This window comes from Lepisma saccharinum, chromosome 3, assembly GCF_977018435.1.
Source record: "Lepisma saccharinum chromosome 3, izLepSacc3.1, whole genome shotgun sequence".
Taxonomy (NCBI): domain Eukaryota; kingdom Metazoa; phylum Arthropoda; class Insecta; order Zygentoma; family Lepismatidae; genus Lepisma; species Lepisma saccharinum.
In genome coordinates, this window is record NC_139231.1 from 44,891,475 (window position 1) to 44,909,896 (window position 18,422).

Here is an 18,422-nt window from a genome sequence, read left to right on the forward strand (position 1 = left end):
CATGTTGTTAAATAATCATGAATTTTCCCTTCACCTTGCAAAATTTCTTTCTTAGCAATCTATTTTTTTTTTAATTTCACGAACTAAATTTTTACTTTCATCTCGACTTTCTGTTCGTCGTGAAGATTTTTTCATCTACCTCTTCCTTTTTCAAAAATGTTCCCCATTTTCCATGTGATTTTACCCTTCACGGCGCACCCAGAGGGATATCTGCCTCCTTTTCCTCGATCTTGCAAAGTATTTCCCCCTCTTTTTCCCAGTTATTCCCTTCGTAAAAACTTGAAAAGGTCGTTAAGAAAAGCTGATAATACGAAATTCACTTTGGATTTCAGTTTTTGAGAATTAGTGTTTCTATTGTGGCAAGTGAATATATTATTGATTTGATTCTATTTTTTGTTGTGTAGCGTGGATTTGCTGCCTCTTTTGGCTAATCGCGACGATGAAAATGAGTGACGAAACTGATGAAGGGACACCCACAAAGAACACCCAGGCCGGGATTCGAACCTGAGACCCCTTTCGTCGTTGCGCGCTGTGCTAACCACTCTGCGCAGTGGAGGTCGGCGCGTATTATCGAGAACCGTTGTGTAATAATTCCATTGGTTGTAGAAAGTGAAAATTGCATTCCTCGACTAGAACTCTAACTAACTCAGCCCTCTGGCAGTTAGAACAGCAATGGCACTTTGGCGCAACAGCCCTTTGATTGCCGAGCCCTGCGTAGCAACATTTTGTTGAGGTGATTGGTCACTACATTAGTGTCCCATCGCCACTGTTCTCTCATTGATGTGTACATTTTTAATAAATGCTTTAACAAAGCAAACCTTGATCAATAGGATGCAACGATCGTAAAAAAAATCCCTATGGATAAATCTCTCATTTCCATTTGTCGTCGTAATTAGCCAAACGTGGCAGAGAAGCGACGTAAATTCACCTAATTCACTCAAGCAATCCTTTCCCTTTCCCGAAAAAAATCACTAAGTCTGGGAAATGTTACCAAGATATTGCAACACTGACTCCAAATGCAGAAAGCGTATTTCGAGGATATTCCTCAACTCACGCCCCCTCAGCGATGCTGTTCCACCCGCTCAATCCCTATATATTCGCTCCCAGTCTTCAGCAACTCACCTCTCCTCCTTCCCTCAGAATGCAAGGCGTTGATGTTCTAAAATCCTACTCGATCTAAGCTCTTGACGGGCGAAATGCACTTGACAGGATAGAGAGAGAGAGAGAGAGAGAGAGAGAGAGAGAGAGAGAGAGAGCAAAAAAAAAAACCATTCGATCTCTCAACTCTGCTTTTATCAGCGATTACCCATCGCAGCTTGATTTCCAGACAGGTAAGCCTATTGCTGAAGCGTGCAGCCTAACGGTTACTTGTCGTTGGTTACCCTTGTGGAGTCTGGACAGGTGGAAACTCTTTTCAGAAGCATGTTTGCAAAGTCTTGAGCCCTCCCTGACACCCAGAGAAGTTCAAACACGCGAACAATTTGGATCGGCAAAGTGATCTGCTCCGTGCGTGGAGGCAGGATACCTAGACATGTCATGATACGTTTTATGGTTTGATCGGATCGGAAACTTTTTTTTTTTTATATTCGTATCAACTGTTGTTGGGTGCGAGTCAGGTGCCACCGACTGCAGAAGTATACTTTTGATGTTCTCCATTTGAGAGACCTGACACCGTATGTGTGCCTGACTGTGTATCTGATGGTTGCACAGTGGTGACAATATCGAGAACCAAGCATGATGCAATTATCCTCACGTTGAGGTTGTTCTCACTGACACATCCCAACCTCCTCAAGAAATGAACTTACCCATTGGCTAGGTATTGTTGATACAGGCTTCGTGCGAGTCTCGATGATGACATTCTCGTGCATTTTTGCCACGGTCCACCTGGTTTTTGATCCACAATCATGGACGTCCGGTAGGTGGGAGGGGGGACATGGCCCCTCCATAGAAAATGAAGGTCCACCTAAAAGTATATATTTTACACATAATTTCATTTCAGTCAAAGTAAATCATTTTAATTATTATAAGGGTGTTGAAGGAACATGGCAATTTCAGACTGAAGCAGTGTTTTTCTGAATGGCCATCCCTATTATGGGGAGAAATATGCCTTTTTTGCCCCCTTGGAAGAAAAAACCTTGCTTACTCCCCTGGAAAAAAAAAACACTGCAGACGCCCATGTTCAAAATCACCGTTTTATGTTTGTAAACATGTTTTAGGGCAGTCCACAAAATGGATTTCATTTCAACAGCACTCGCTGCACCGACAACTTTTGGCACTCCGTACATCGACATGGGCCCAAACTGACATTGCTCACTGCCTGATAGCTATGCACGGTGTTTTCACCTTTTCCTGACAGTGTTGCCACTTTTAAATTTGCAACCTGCGTATTAGTATACTACGTAGACCGTTATATTCGAATGTTTTTGTAGACAACCATTCGGTGGAGGTAATCCTCTCGAGCTGCTAATGGGGCTTGCAGTGATTCTGCCAGTCTATTCTCCTCGAAATACCGACAACATTTTACAACGGAGCGAAACGCACCATGGCGGTGAGAAACCACATGTAACACAGGGTTAGATTGCATACGTTCCCCCCTTCCTGACTTTACTGCCAATGTCCCAGGCAAGTCGTGTGGTGACCTCGGGGGATGCGTGATTTTCCGTTTACGGCCCGGTAATTTGAAAAAACGATCTGCCGGGGGGGAGCAAGATTCATAATCCGGACCTCATCCAACCCTGTGAAGAAGATAATAGCCCCTCCTGAAAAAGGGGAGGAAAAGTCCACCCCTTCCAAAAATTTCATTGGCGACATATCTTTTTTTTTTCCTTTTAAGGTAGAGAGAGGAGTATTAAAGCTCGAAATCTATTAGTCCTTCGATGTCGATGATGATCATCATCATTATGGCTTCGGCGAGGGCTGATCCCCCCCTGCGTCGTCTAATATGTTGTGCCAGACACATCCGAAAATCCCTGCCTGGTGGGAAAGCATAAATGGCGGGCAGTTACCTTGGGGTTTTGGCGATGTCTGCAGGGGGAGAAAAATGTAATGGGTTGGCAAAATACGACTATTGGGGAGGAGCGGGAGGAGAAGAAGTAACGGGGTGAACTTGCTGGGTTATTGATCCCTTGGGAAGGAATTGCTGATCTGGGTAGAGGAACGGTATGCTGTGAACGTGTAACTTCTCTTGTATAAGCTCCGGGAGATTTTCTCGAATTTTTGTACAGGGTGGTTCGACGTGCGGAGGGAGTAAATGAGTGAGAAGCGCGTTCTTTGTGAGGTGACTTCCCCACCTGCGTGGATCTTTTTCTCCTTTTCCGATTCACTGCTCTTAATGTCTTTCAAATGGGTGCGTAGGGTTTTGCAATGATAAGAGTTCCGACTGTCCCTAACATGGTAGTCAGTAGTGCCATCCCAAAACATTTCTGCATCTGCCTGTTTTAGCTGGATCTTGGCACTGAAACCATGAACAAAGGTTAAGCACAGCTCCCCAGTAAATTGAGATTCTGATAAATGGACATCTTCGCACAGGGCGATTGAGAAATAATGATCTCCCTATCTTGAGGGCTGACACAAGCCTGTTGAGACAAGACTCGAACAATTGGCTTTTCACGACTGGACGCAAACCGCCATGTAGGCACTATGCTTATATCATGTGTAATGTTATGCCATAGGGTCAAATGTAATATCGAATATGTGTCAGTGACATTACATTGATTTTTTACTTCAAAATTTCTAGTTTATGTGCTTTTTAAAGTTGTTTATTTTAAGTTCCGCACCGTGGCTGTGCTGTCTAAGGCGTCGGGCTTTGATCTCGGTCATGGGACGTGCGCTGGTTCGAGTCTCCTGGGGGAAGCGTAACAAATTTTCTCCCGACATTTAAGCCAGTATATGGGACCAGTGCCCACTCACCATCGTGAGGAAATTGGGAATGAGTAGCGCAATTCTCCCTTGGAAACCTGCAACAACGACTGTGGGTTCGTCGTGCTGACCCCACGTCACCCCGTAACTATTCGGATGGTCTCCTACCTCTACTGAGGCATGTGGGAGTGAGTTCGGTAGGTAGGCCCTGGCCCCCAAGGGCTGTTGCGCCACGGTTTATTATTAAATTTCTGTTCAAATACTATTGTATTCATGGAGGATCAATCTAGAATCTGTTCTTTTGTATATATTCTCACAGCCGATTTAGTTCAGTTTTTTTACTAGAATTGAATGTCATTTCGTTGATATTTTTGGTATTCAACTAATGATATCATTTAATCGAGACGTGTGTGTTTTAAATCGAGAGCCTTTGCCGAGATAGACTGCATTTTATCACTCAAAACAATTATTAACAATTCATTTTGCGTCAAGTCTGTAAGGCGTCAGTTAAACATTTTCACCGTCAGTTCTAAACCTAAGTAGAAAGTCTTCTCGCTTTCAGCAATGTGTTCTTCTCTCTCTCACACACACAAATCATTTTGATTGTCCAACATTTCTTCTCGCATCTACATAAGACTCAGTCGATTTCGTATTTCATCCAAGTAAGTAGAACTGATTAACCGTTACGTACGATTAGACAGAATTAACCAAGACACAGCAAACTTCCTTCAAAGCACGGACCGGATCCTTTTTATTCCTGCATTTGATTCGAACAAATCCCTTTTGAGAGACGCGGTGTAAAGGAACCGCTTGCTTTGACTGCAGCGCTAAATGCGGCAACAATTGGGACAAACCTACTGTGTGATTACGTATTCATTCGTCGTTGGAAGGGATTATGACTCCAACTTGGATCGTCTTAGTTTGAAATTGCTGCAAAATTGAAATCCCCGAATTTTCAGTGGTCGGGCAGGAGTTCGGCTTCTCTGAAGTTCTACGGGAGATACGGGGAAGAATTCAGTGTTGCTAACTGAGTACCAACGACTGTGAGCTGTTTTCTTGGCAGTTCTCTGAAGAATTGTTTTAAAGTTAAATTCTGGCTATTCTCGAGTGCACGCGCACCGTAGTGTGGGAGTTGTAAATGCCTTTTCTTTGTTCTGTTTCCACTGTCTTAAAAAACAACCTTTTGCTCTCACTTCTCTCTTATGTTTTCTTTATATCAAAATTCTTTACAAGACTGTCACTATCTCTTTCTATCTCCACACACACACAGACAGACACACATATGGTGTAACACAGTGCGAATTTTAGGGACTGTGATTCCATTGGAAGTAAACTCCAATGTTTCTGTGTTTTGTCTTCATCAGCTTATCATTCGTAGTCTTTGAAAGGTACGCTAAGTAAGTACAGAAAATATATTTGATATATCTCTTCAGGTGGTAACCTAGTGTCCTTAAGCGTCATATTGAGATTTTGATGTGGTGGTCTTCTCTATAATCAACCTATCTATTGTGTCTGTGTTCTTTAATCTATTATGTTGGAAGAGAGTCTTCTCCTCTAAGATCAAATAAAACTGTTGAAGGTTTGTTCAGTTCTTAAATATACAACCGATCTCCGTGGCGGAGTGATTAGCACAGAACGCTACGGCGGCCGGGACCCCGGACGGGACTTGGGTGTTATTCGTGAGGATGTCTTGATCGTATCGTCAGCAATTCTCATCTTCGCGATTAGCCAAAAGTGGCAGAAAAGCGAAGTAAAATTAACCAAATCAATCAGAGTCAGGTCCATACATTTACCCTGATGTAACAGTTGTTTTGTTTGTTGTACGAGTCCTGTACTTACCTTAGCCCTGCGCAATAGGTGTTGGGATTTGTTTGGAACTCATATACTGCACTTACCTGGCCACACCTGTGTGTTAGTTTTTGTGAGTTCTTACTTCATTTGCATACAGTTACCTTGATGCGACATGATAAGTAAGCTGGAGTTATTTTGAATTCTTATATCAGGATCATGTACTTAATCTGGTCGGGCCTAACAGTACTATTAAGATGTGTTTCTATGATCTTACATCCAGTTGCTTGGTACAGTATAGCATTGGAGGCGTCTTGACTCTTCAAGACAGAATGTTGGGCCATCTATGGAGCAGTTCCTCTGATGCTCGAGATTGACATCATGATTGGTTATATATCCTCAATGGCCATACTCGGAAGATGATTGCAGTTAGAAACACTGTTGGATCATCTCGTCCTGCAGCACTCTCCTTCTTCGAAAGGAAATTGAATCCAATCTGTTTCTGCCGCACCCCTTTCCCTGCTCCGGGTCTAAGTAGAAGAGTAAACCTAATTTCTCCTTCTTCAGTCTTTCGCTGATTGCCATCTGCATCCTGGACCGAAATTCAAAGCAAGTCTTTACCAATGTTGCCATGTTCGCGGGAGCGAGGGAAGGAAATCTCATCAGGGGTCGGGAGGCGAAAGAGAAGGAAGAGTTGGTTCGCGATGAGGTTTGTTTCTTCTGTCGCTTTTTTCCTTCTTCTGAGTCTGTGGCGGTCGTGGTGGGTTCTCGCAGACCTACCCCCTAGACAGGGCTGGTCTTTTCCAGTGCTGATTGAGACTACACGTGGTGGTTGCGGGGTCTTCTGGCCTTGGGTTCTTCCTTAGATTCACGTCTCAGCCTTCGTAGATTTATTTTCCGACGCCAAGAACTCGAACATGGAGACAAGTGCAACACTAAGGATTTCCCCTTCACCACGTTTTAGAATCAGACGTATCTCTAATATTCTAATCCTTTGAGTTGCTAATGAGAGAGCTGACGATTTTGCAAATCGGCTTCATGAGTGTGTCTGTGATCCATGGTTGAGGAACAGTCTGTTGCGAAGAGAACGTTCCTCGAGTAGCATATCCTGTTCTGTAGCTGGCCTCCCTGTTGACGCAGTGGTAGCGTCGTAGGCTTGTAATCAAGGGGTCCCGGGTTCGATACCCGGTGGAGACACATAGTTGTTCGGATCGTACTTTAAACTGTAGGACCAGTCCAGATTAGCCTTACTGTGCATAAAGTGGACTTAAAACACCAACTGAATCGACTGTTCTGTAGCAATGTTGCCAAATGGAATTCTACCTTTGGGTGTTTGTGTGATCTGTGTCACTACCACTTTGTTTTTCTTGAAATAATTTATAGCTTTAGTGCCCATGCTTCCACTATACTGACCTACCCCTGGATGTGCCTCCGCTATTTCACCCCCCTTTCTCTCTCTCTCTCTCTCTCTCTCTCTCTCTCTCTCTCTCTCTCTCTCTCTCTCTCTCTCTCTCTCTCTCTTTCTCCTTCTCCGTCACTCTCTCTTTCTCTTACTGTTTCAGTAACCGCAACGGGGCACGCTATTTATTCGCTCAACAGATGTAAAACTTCCAATTACAGAAGGCAGATAAACATACACATACACAAATTGTTTTGTACACACACACACCAACATGTGTATGCCAGACATCAGTGTTCGAGTCCTCGCCGGGTCTGCATTCTTTGCTTAACCTCTGCGTATTACATGTACTGTACAAATTATAAGATACTTTTGAGCTGTTTCCTTCCTTTTTGGCTGTTGTTATTTTGTATTCTCGCTGCGACAGAAACTATGATTTTACGGTAGGTTTGGCAACATGCCATGTATCCTATCCTCGTTGGTTTCTTCCGCAAGCACCGTTCGGCTCCATGAGACACGAAAGTGAACGATGTCAGCCGAGTATACCTTAATAGGTCGCTCATCCATTAATTTCCAGCAGGCAGTTAGAAAGGCTGCCAGTATGATTCCACGTGCATCACAGACGCCTGGGAATGTTACCGAGAACACCATTTGAAAATCAAGACGAGACGGAGACTTTTAACCGTCCTAGAATTTAATTTCGTTTGAACTTACACACAGACAGACACGCAAATTTTAATGTACGAGTTGATCTCTGCCTGTACTCATATATTGTCAATACTTGAATCTTATTCTAATGACACCTTACTAACTGCTAATTTTCTTCTTTTTTCACAGGGATAGAATATTCAGACTGAACCTTAGCAACATAAGCCATTCGAACTGCGAGGTGAGTACACTTAATATAGGATATACTGATTTTATATTTACCTAAGTGCTTGTACGTGTTGTATTGATAATATTGTGAACCAACACGAAATCTTTGGATTTCACGGATATAAAACTATAGATGGATGGATGATGTAGCATGTTTAGGATTTTCAGGATAATGTAGGGAAGGATTGACACTAGGAATAATTTAAGGCTGGTTGGGGACAAGTCCAAGGCTCCAACCGCACCATGTAGTGTAGAAGGTGGAGAAGGAATATGAAGAGAGATAAGAAGTTAGTTGAAGAAGGAAAAAGGAAGGCACTCTATAATTCAGGATTAACTCACGCTACCCTTGGCTGGAGTTGTGTTGTTTTGTAGCTCACGCTACCCATCTCCCGAAGGCATTGTTCGTTCCTCTCTGTGTCTGTGTGTGTGCATGTGCGTGTGAAGAGGAGAGAGAGAGAAGAGAGGAAGAAGGAAAAGAGAGAAACGGCGAGAGAGAGAGAAGAAGATAGGAAAAGGAGTGAGATGAAAATATAAAAGGGATGAGAGAGAGAGACGAAGAGACGAATAAGAGATAAGAGACGTAGAGAGGATGGAGGAAAAGGGAGAGACGAAGAGATGAAGATACGAAGAGGAGTGAGATGAAAAGATCAAAGGGAGGAGAGAGAGACGAAGAGAGAAATAAGAGGAAAAGATAGAGACGTAGAGAGGAAGAGAAGAGATAGACGTAGAGAGGAAGAGGAGGAGGTGGAGAGAGAGAGAGACGTCGAGTGGAAGAGGGGGAGAGAGACGGAAGAGAGTAAGGGGAGAAGAGAGAAAGGGAGGGAGGGATGGAGAGAGAAAGTGGAAGAGGGTAATGAAGAGAGAGAGAGAGAGAGAGAGAGAGGAATGATGATTAGAGATTGAAGAAAGAGGATAGCAGATTGATGGTAGAGAAAAGAAAATCTTACTTAACTCTGCAGTACCACAGCTAAAGAGACAAAGGAACATTACTTCTCAAATTGTAAGACCCACGTTTCCCAACGGCGACCACGGTTAATATCTGTACACCACCAAGACACGTGATCCCCCTATGTCATAATTCTCTTAAACCCACATACGTTGTGGCACTGACCTATTAGTTCAACTAACATCCGTTCTTGCTTTTTGAAGTTGAATCACGCGTTGCTGCAACGGATTCCACGAACGTGGCTGGCTGTATGTAAGACTCAGACCCACGGAACAACATATTGCTGTAAAACTTTGGAAAATGACTGCTGCTTCTGTTATTGGTTTTCCGGATCGTGACCCATCACTAGATTGCCTTCCCAATATTTTGTAGTGAACGAAAATTTGTTCTTGGCACATGTGGACTTTAACTTCCGATGATTGGTATAGATGGCAGTGCGCAAACAGAATACAGTATTCTCTTCTGACTGGCTTGAGTATGTTGAGACAGCTTTTTCTTGTGCTTTCAATTGTTCACTTTTTATATGTTGTTAGGGTTTGTGAGTACCCTTCCTTATCTATTATTGGGGGGGCATTGCTATTATGCAATGCGCAAAATCCGATACATACTATATCAATTACTACCATAAGGATACTCATGAAGTGTGTCGCAAGCAGTTAGTATCCATCCGGTGTGTTCTCCTTACTAGTCCACGTCAAACTTTTTTCCGATTCTTAAAGACTCCCATCTAGAGACGGTCCCGTGTGGTATGACATCGAAACATTTACCTAAACCAACTTCACACATACCAAATGGATATCTGACTGATTTTACAGAAAAGTCATATATTAGTTTATAGTAATTGTAAAGTCAATCAATTAGTTGCAATTGTGAACTTGTACTGCACGGTTGCATACAAATTCAAGATAAAATCCATTTTTGCGAGGGCCCGTAGTGTCGAAACGAGGCGTCAAACAATAAGAACTTTATTGGAGAAAAGTATTTGCCTTAAAAACATGTACACCCTGTACACTTTAGTGCGGTGACACGCTGTATATGTTGTTTATATGTACTATAGTTTTGGAGACTAAGACGAAAACTAAACACGTATTTACATCTCGAGAAGAGACCGAGATACTGTCAAGTCTCGTCTCGTCTCGAGGGCCTCCCCGAAGGCGTAGTGGTAACGTCGTCGCCTTGTAATTAAGGGGTCCCGGGTTCGATACCCGGTGGAGGCACATGGCATAGTGGTTCGGATCCCACTTTAAACTGTAGGTCCAGTCCCAATTAGCCTGCCTGTGCATAAAGTGGACAACAAATCAATCAATCAATCGTCTCGATACCATCACACCGGGACGAAAGTTCACATTGTTGACTACATATTAATTCTATTTTGCCTAGCGTTGTTTATTACTCAAAGTCCATGCCTCCGGCATCAATACAGAAATTGGAACGGCTGGACAATGATTGAAACGACATCTGCAAGTCTTAATGTGGTATGACTTGAAGATTGGACGTCACAACGTGTTGGATGTTCCTGTATTCATCTAATGTGCGAAATTTCAGCAACAGCCTCACTTTTGGGAACATGAGATAATTACAGAGGGATAAAACTTGGAAGTAGAGAGCACGATTCATCACACTCATATTTTATGGAATAGGAATACCTGGACAACTATTGTTCGCTGGCACCGTGCATTATCGTAGAGCAGGAACCAACTGCCCGGTTCAGGATACTAAGGTCGAACAGGATCAGTTCTCTTTCATAATCATTCAGAACACTACGATAGTAACTATTCACCCTCTGGAACAAATACTTGATGAATAATGAATGCCTTCTCTGTCGTGAAAAACACATTGTCTTCACCTTTGATTTTTTGGAGCTGCATTTTCTTGCCTCTTGGTAAATTTAGCGACTTTCAGTCTGCGATTTGTCGTTACCTAGAAGGACCATAGTGAAAATGCTCTGTATTGTTTCACAACAATGGAATTCAAGAAATGTTTTCCGAATGTCACTCACGAAACTTGATGTTCACTCGCTGCTCCATAGCGATTACGTAACGACACCCTTACCCCTCCTTCACGACATGGCGGCATAATTCCCAGAATGCCCATCACAAGTTTATGAGATGTTGCCAAGTTGTAGATTATGGACTATACTACACCATGAACACGTTGCTTCACTGATAGAATGTACACGTGGGTCAATATAAAATCAGTCTCACTATTTAATTGTTGGACTGCGCATTTTAAATGTGGGAAAAAATATCGGAGAAGATTTCTATTAAACATTGGCAGGTCTGTTGTCTCCCATGCGTGTCCCGATTATCTTCTCTTCATAAGTGGATTTAAATTTTAGAAGAGCTTAGTTTTTTAAGTATTTCTAGTTTAGATGTTCAAAAATTCCTATACTGGAATCCATGAATAAATCGAACAGTACAAACATTTTGACTTAAAAGAAATTCAGGTGCTAACTCACGTTCTTAAGCTCTCGAATATGGTCATGACTCGATCTGAATGACATCTCGAAGATTCTTCTATCTTCCTCGTCTCGATTTCGAAACTGTATTCCTAGTCCAGAACGAGACTTGTTGATTATTTCCGACTTGTTATTTACCGTATGCAGCAAGAAATCAAGTGCAAACTTTCGATACGGCGCATCGATCAAAATGATTTTAAAGAAATCAAATTGAGAAGTAATCGGTCCATTGCGAGCGCCAGGATAGGTAAAGGCACAATTCTCTTCGTCTGGCGCTTGTAATAGCGTTCTTCCTATTTGATTTTGTTTTGACCAATACGGATATGTGCTGTGCTGTGCTGTTCTGTGCTGTGCTGTGCTGTGCCGTGCCGTGCCGTGCTGTGCTGTGCCGTGCCGTGCGAGCCGAGCCGACCGTTTACAATACGGTAGGCCTAAAGTTGACATGCGATGAAGTGCTGACGCTACATTTCTCCAGGTTCGGTTATATTTGTATACTAGCGCTCATTCAGCTAATGGTTTCATGCACAGAGTCGCTGTTCGCACTTTAAAGAAGGTTGTTAACAGAATATCCACTGAGGAAATACGACAAATTGTATATAGGCTTAATGAAATTGATATTAGTTTTGCTACCGTTGCTTACATTTCAATCGAGCCACTTACACAAATTGTGCCCTCTGTTTGTACAGTGTAATAAGAATCACGATTCTAATGGATAAAATACGCTGGATTACACAACATATTCTGAGGTGATTGGCATGAAAACCTTGCTTAACAGATGGTTCTGAGTTAGTGTGTAATGTGAGAGGTTTACAATCTTTGTAACGCATGCTTAACATCACGATGACATTGGCATTTTTGGGTCGACTTTGGTGACGGCACTTTAATTTATAACAATTGTGTAAATTTGATGAAAGGGACACCTAGTTCGACAGCCGTTCAATGTCATAGGCAAAAAGTTACAATTTCTGTTTTGTAATCTTGAGCTTACAGAATCAGTAGATGCAGTGCTCGCAGTGGCAATTCTTAGCTGGGGGATGATTGCTGCGGTGCAGGGGTGGGAGGTTTCCTGGCGAGGGGGTACCGTCCTCTGCACACGCTTCTACTTCGAGCATCGAGTATCACAGGTATTCTTCCCAGGGATTATTTATCCCCCTGCTCAAGATACAAGTGTCGTTGTTTCCAAATAGCATGAGCGCAGCCGATGACAACACAAATGATTATTCTGAAACTAACAGTGTATACACGCTTATTACAAAGAAAAGGGTGATCTATAAGTATGAACGGGTGGAGATATCCGATTAAAACAATACAGACGGGGAAATACGATTCTACCTTTCTGATACGCGATATAGGAAAGGCAGGTGACTTTCTATGATATGTTACGAACTTGGCCGCCATCTTGGGAGTCAATTATCTTAAATGACAAGTTCGCCATATCACGTAACAAAATGGTCTAAAATTTTACGAGAAACTGAGGATCGATACCGGGGCCCGCTAGCACCAAAGGCGAGAGCGCTGGCTACACTGGAGCTCAAATATAAGTCATATCAATGTTAAATGCTGGGATCTATTTTTTTATTAAAAAAATATTTGGAGAACAAGAAATATAACTAATGTAAGTTATAATGTGATTCGCGAGCAATGAAATGTCGATGTAGCGAGAAGTGTAACAGCAAATGCTCGGGAAAGATACTTGTGGGAAGAAATGAATGGGCAGTTTTTATGTAAAAGTTTTATATTAGTACAGGGTCGTTCATAGTGATGGGACACGTTTTATTTTGTATTTTCAAACAGTGTGAATATTCTAACACTTTCATATGCATTGCATTTGGAAGCTTCAGTTTGGGTGTTTTTATTAATTGAATTTTTATTTTATTATGCATTATGGTGCTGTGGACTCCTGTTGAAGTTGCTTATGATGTGGAAGAGTTCCTCACTAGTGGAAGCTTCATTACATCACAAGGGCGATTAAGAAAAAAAAACTCAAGATGCGCGAAGAAACATCTCAGAAGGTATTCATTCCTGCGTGCTGTAAAAACAGCCGTGAGACAGCTAATGCCGACAAGAAACCTTCACCTGGCCAATTTCGAACGTATCTTAGTGCAGAACATTTAACGCCTGGCGAATATAGTCGAGCAATATCCCAACCGTAACAGTCACTGCTGAGTGTTACAGAGACATATGAATCACATTCTTCGTTCCCTAAATGTGCGGCTCGGTCTTGCAAGAAGATGGTGCCACTAGTCGTAAAAGATTAGTGCCAATGAGAACCCTTCGAGACTATTTCCCTGGTCACCTCATTTCCAGATTCAGCGATGTCAATTGGCCATCCAGATCACCAGATATAGCGCCACAAGACTACTTCCTGTAGGGTAGTTCTTCTTCATTCATGAATAAGTTCATTCATAACTTTGCCAGGCGTTAAATGTTATCTCCACTACCAGACTACCAGAAGCTTTCTTGTAGATATTAGCCTGTCTCACGAATGTTTTTTTACGGCACGCAGGAATACTTTCCTACCTAAAGGAAAGGGTGTACACCAAAAGATCACAAACAACTGTTGAACTCAAGAGATGGAATGTTCTCCTCAAGGTCGTGCCCATAAAACGACGAACAGTTCTGTAAACTCCTGTATCTTGGTTACGCATTACACATAGTGATTAACAAATGTGATTGTTCCATTCCTAGAAATGTGCATTTGAAATGTGTCCCATCAATATGGACCACCCTGTATTAGTATTACGAAACCTAAATTCTACTGTGGATGACCTTTTCGGACATTCTCAAGAAAAACAATTATCACATTTCGTCCGTTCATGATACATTCTCATTCTCGCCATGAACCTAGACGAGCATAAAAAAGCCTAAAATAGAAATAAAATGTTCATGTGCTGTAATTTTAACCACCTCTTCTTTACACACACACAAATTTTTAACTGCATACCCAGTCTCTTCCTCATTTTCTCTAGTAATGATGTAGTTTAGATTGTGCAGCATTTCCACAACATTCTATTCGTTGATATCGCCTCCACGCATAGTCTGCAGAGCAGGAAAACACTAGTTTTCTTGTTAGGCATGCGATCGTTGCTGCATTCGGCAGTAATTTGCCTTTATCCTGGCTATTATACGGCAGTGATAGCGTGTGTGTCGCGCGGGTTGCCTAGCCTTTGAGGAAAGCCCATTATACTTCCTGGCCGGAGGAAGCTAATTGATTGCAGGGCTAGGCGTATCGGAGCGTCTCACGTGTCCTTACGAGATAAGTTGCAGCGGCCGGCTTTGTTGGGAGCGCGGCCATATTCCGATAAGAGAGCAGCGACAGTGTCGCCAACCGATGACAAATTTCACCACTTTTGGTTACCAGTGTGTTTTAATTTCTTTGTGTATATCTTAGAGAGAGAGAGAGAGAGAGAGAGAGAGAGAGAGTAGCTAAAGGAAATGACAAAAGAATCAAACCTTGGTTTAAATGCATAAATTCGCTCTTCAACAAACAGAAAATACATTGCTTGCTACTTTTATATATTCAATGAAGTCTAGATAATAAGCGTTTGTGTTTTGGTTTTGAGTCCACTTTATGCACAAGAAGGGTAATTGAATCTGGATCTTTGTTTAAAGTGGAATCCGAACCACTTGTGCTTGCATCAAGTATGTGATGAAAATGAAGAAAAGAATCGGATGAAAAGTAATATCTTCACAGAACTACTAACTCACTAAAGTCGTTTTATTAAGTTTTCTATGTGGCATTTTAAAGAATCGAAATATGGAGAAAAATTTAATATAGCAGTTGGCAACAGTGATCAGTTACTGTGTCGTTTGTGTATTTGGAGCCAGAAGCACGATTGTGAAAACATGAGGCCCGCGTGTTTTCCAACTCACTCACAAGTAGGTGACCCGAGACATTTAAATTCGCCTTCCTTCCCCGTCTTACCAGAGTGGAACATGATAAATGATTTCCCGTCAGCGGCGTTGTTTACTTGACCGCCTCGTGCGTTTATGTATTCATACGCCCGACTGGAGGCTTGAAAGTAAATGCAGGTGCAACTGGGAGGGTCTATTGTTGCTTGATTTTTGTCTTAAACGCTGGCGAGAGTATGTTTTACATTAAGGGTTAAGGGGAGAAGTGAACTGTGGAGTTTGCTTTTTTTCTCGCCCGATGGCGCTACGAGACGCCCTTGCCGTGACGAATGTGGCTGCCTTACAATGATTTTTCAAGCAATCACATGGTGAAGCAAATTAACCGTAACAGACTCCTGAGAAAGCTTAATTGAGAGGCTCATCTGAACCAATTATGTACAGATAAGGAATGAAGTTGTTGGAGCTGCGTTCATAGCACGTTGAGAGTAACCTTTGTAATTTTCAAGTTAGAGAGTTCCTTTGCTATTAAATCCTGCCGTCCAGTTCGTCTTTTAGGGCTTATTTAACACCATTGTTGGGCATAAGCATATCTTCTAATCTCGCTTCTATGATGGCTTTCAATATCCATCTTCCCCCACACCTGATACGATACCCATGTACATAATCGTGGACGGCTCGCGATATCGCTATTGAACTCTCGAGAATAGGCATTTGTGTTGTTTGCCAATACCCTTTTGCCACTTTCCGTCAATTACCATTCATCCTTATCTCGTTGATTTAACGGTTAGCGCAAGGCGCTTTCAACTCGGAATTGTCGTTTCGAATCCAGTTTAAGGCATGAATGAACATTTTGAACTGAACCAAGCTGAACCCATTGGTTCACTGATGCGTCGAGGGACGTGACCTACCAAGAAGCTTCTCATTCAGTGACGCATGGTCAGCGCACAGAGTCCTATCGCCGCTGCTGTCTGCCTTTGTAGACCGGTGCCCGCCACTTTTTTTATAAACATACTCCACCAGTTGTCCTCACCTAAATGGAGTGATGGAACCAGAGACAGCTTGCATCAAAGTTGGGATCTCTAACGATTCGGGATTTCCTCTGGTCTGTTTTCCGGATCGTGATTATTTTATGTCGTTGCAATTGACTAGAAAATTGACATAAATTACCGCAATCCAGTCTTTTATAATAGTAAGAACTTGTTGTACTCTCCCGTTGGGTTGTGTAGAAATGGTTCTAGCAGTTTCTGGTGCTTAAGTATATAAATAAAGAAGCAGACAGCTTGTCAGTCGAATTGGAAGACTGCGGGGAAGTGAGGCGGTGAAGTTTTTCGAGAATTTAAAACTCCCTCGGAGCAAGGTTTGAAGGGGCGACGGCTGCAAACTTTTCCAATCTGAAGATTTTTTACGTTTGAGCCCAATTTCCGCAGCTGTCAGCTCTAGACTTGGAGCCAACGGTTCCTGTTTTCCCGTGCTTAATTTCGGGAATGATTTCGAGACGTGCTCCCCTCCATTCCGTTCCCTTTTCCTCCACCATGCAAATCCCTTCCAACTCCCCTCCTCGAGTCTATACTTCCGTGTTATTAATTCCCGACATCTCTCCCCATCCATGAGCGAGATTTGTGTTTCTTTTTTTGGGCCCTTTTCCTCAATTAAAGAAACGTAAAATCGGGTCTCGTTGAAGCGCAACGTAAAATTGCCTGCCATATTGTGGTTTTATTGCCCCATTTATATCACCGGGTCTCTCCCCCCAACGTTCAGATGGCAGCACCAGCGCAGAGGGCGCGCAGATGGTATGTGTGTTCCCGCCACAACGGTGCAAAAGCGCGGGAAATGTTGGGGAGAAGGACAGTTCGCCCTCCCTGCCTTCCTTTATACTTTATTTCGTGTGTAAAATCTTAATATCCCTCCCTTCTGATTGATCCGCGCAGGTAAGTTGCTATTTGAATAAGAGCCATCTGGTTACCCTCTTCATAAAAGTTCCCCCTATCCGGCGGTTTCTTGGCTGTAAATCTCGTAGAGAAGGAACGGAACGGATTGAAACAAGACTCCTGGCTGATGGATTGGTGTAAGAACTCTTCCAGAAGTTGCCAGGGCTATTATTTTGGGTCTGATCCATGCTCGATACTTCGGTACATTTGTTCCAGGACATGGAGACCTGTGTTTTATAGCTGGATCGGCTTGGTATCTCATTTCGTTAAGAGGGGAAGGGATATTTTCATGTAGGGGCCTTGTCTCTTATTTGTATATGTTTAGTAAGGCTCAACGTTCCTACTGTGATTCAGCGACGACGCCAGAGGGGGGCAAGGATAAAAATGAACTACCTGATTCGTCCATTACAAATATACTTCTGACGTCATACAATAGTGGAGTAGGCCTCGACCTAATAGCTGTATCTAAGTTCAGTCCCCAGACTTTTCGTCGTGCAGAAAACCACCTATACGGGAACAGCTTGACGAAGTCGCCCGTCTAACTAGCGCTAAACAACAAAATGTAAGAGCATGGGTCTTTAGATGACCAGGCTTGCCTCATTGGCAATAGAGGGCTTATTTCAAAATATCCATGAAAATCCATGCTTTTTTACAATAATATAGAATTGAAGCCCTTCTTAAAAGGCTATTTTTTTTTTTTTCAATTTTCAAATCTTATCAAAAGAAGACAGCTTTCCTTAAGTGCACGTTACAAATCTTATCAAAAGAAGAAAGGGTAAAAGTTCGGTATATCGGAGACACATTTCTTCAATTTTACAGAAGAAACTACTTACGGAAATGAGTTTCTACAAGGTTTCCAACGTTCGTCGAGGTGTTTTCTTTCATCCTGGAATATATTTAACCGGAAAATCATGTATTTTTCAAGAGAAATATCTCACCGACGCACAATTGCGATTGCTTTCATTTGCTTCGTCTACGCGAACTGCATGCTGCGTACGTTTGATGACGTAATTCCCTGTCAGTGTTTCCAACCCCCTTTTTTCTTCACTATGCTTGCCTAACCAAACCAAACCTTACCTAACCTTACCGGAAATGGCTCGTGGGGCTATCGTGAATGGTTCGTGGGGCTATCCGTCAGCTACAGTGCATAACGGTTCGTGGGACTGTCCGTCAGCTAACCAGGCTATCCGTCAGCTACCCGTGCATAATGTACAATTTGCACACGTGACGAACACCGTGGTAGGTATTTTCCGGCGAAGGTTGGAAACACTGCATTCCCATAACGTGAGCCAAACTGTGCCCGCCGTATTGTGTGTC

General features: G+C 42.6%; 1 protein-coding gene and 1 long non-coding RNA gene across 4 annotated transcripts in view; one reads left to right on the plus strand and one right to left on the minus strand.

Moving 5' to 3' along the window:
• LOC145985008 (uncharacterized) overlaps positions 1 to 10,775 on the minus strand; it is a 35,500-nt gene extending 24,725 nt beyond the window's left edge. The window contains exons 1-2 of the long non-coding RNA XR_014441384.1: positions 10,714 to 10,775; positions 1,806 to 1,963 (exon numbers count right to left, since the gene is read on the minus strand). This is a non-coding gene — a long non-coding RNA (uncharacterized LOC145985008). The remainder of the gene's footprint in view (positions 1 to 1,805; positions 1,964 to 10,713) is intronic.
• The window catches only part of Sema2a (Semaphorin 2a), a 1,542,453-nt gene that overhangs the window by 1,331,872 nt on the left and 192,159 nt on the right, over positions 1 to 18,422 (plus strand). For all 3 annotated transcript variants that reach the window (XM_083118491.1, XM_083118494.1, XM_083118493.1), the window contains one exon: positions 7,883 to 7,934. In XM_083118491.1, the coding sequence (XP_082974617.1) occupies positions 7,883 to 7,934 (52 nt within the window). The remainder of the gene's footprint in view (positions 1 to 7,882; positions 7,935 to 18,422) is intronic.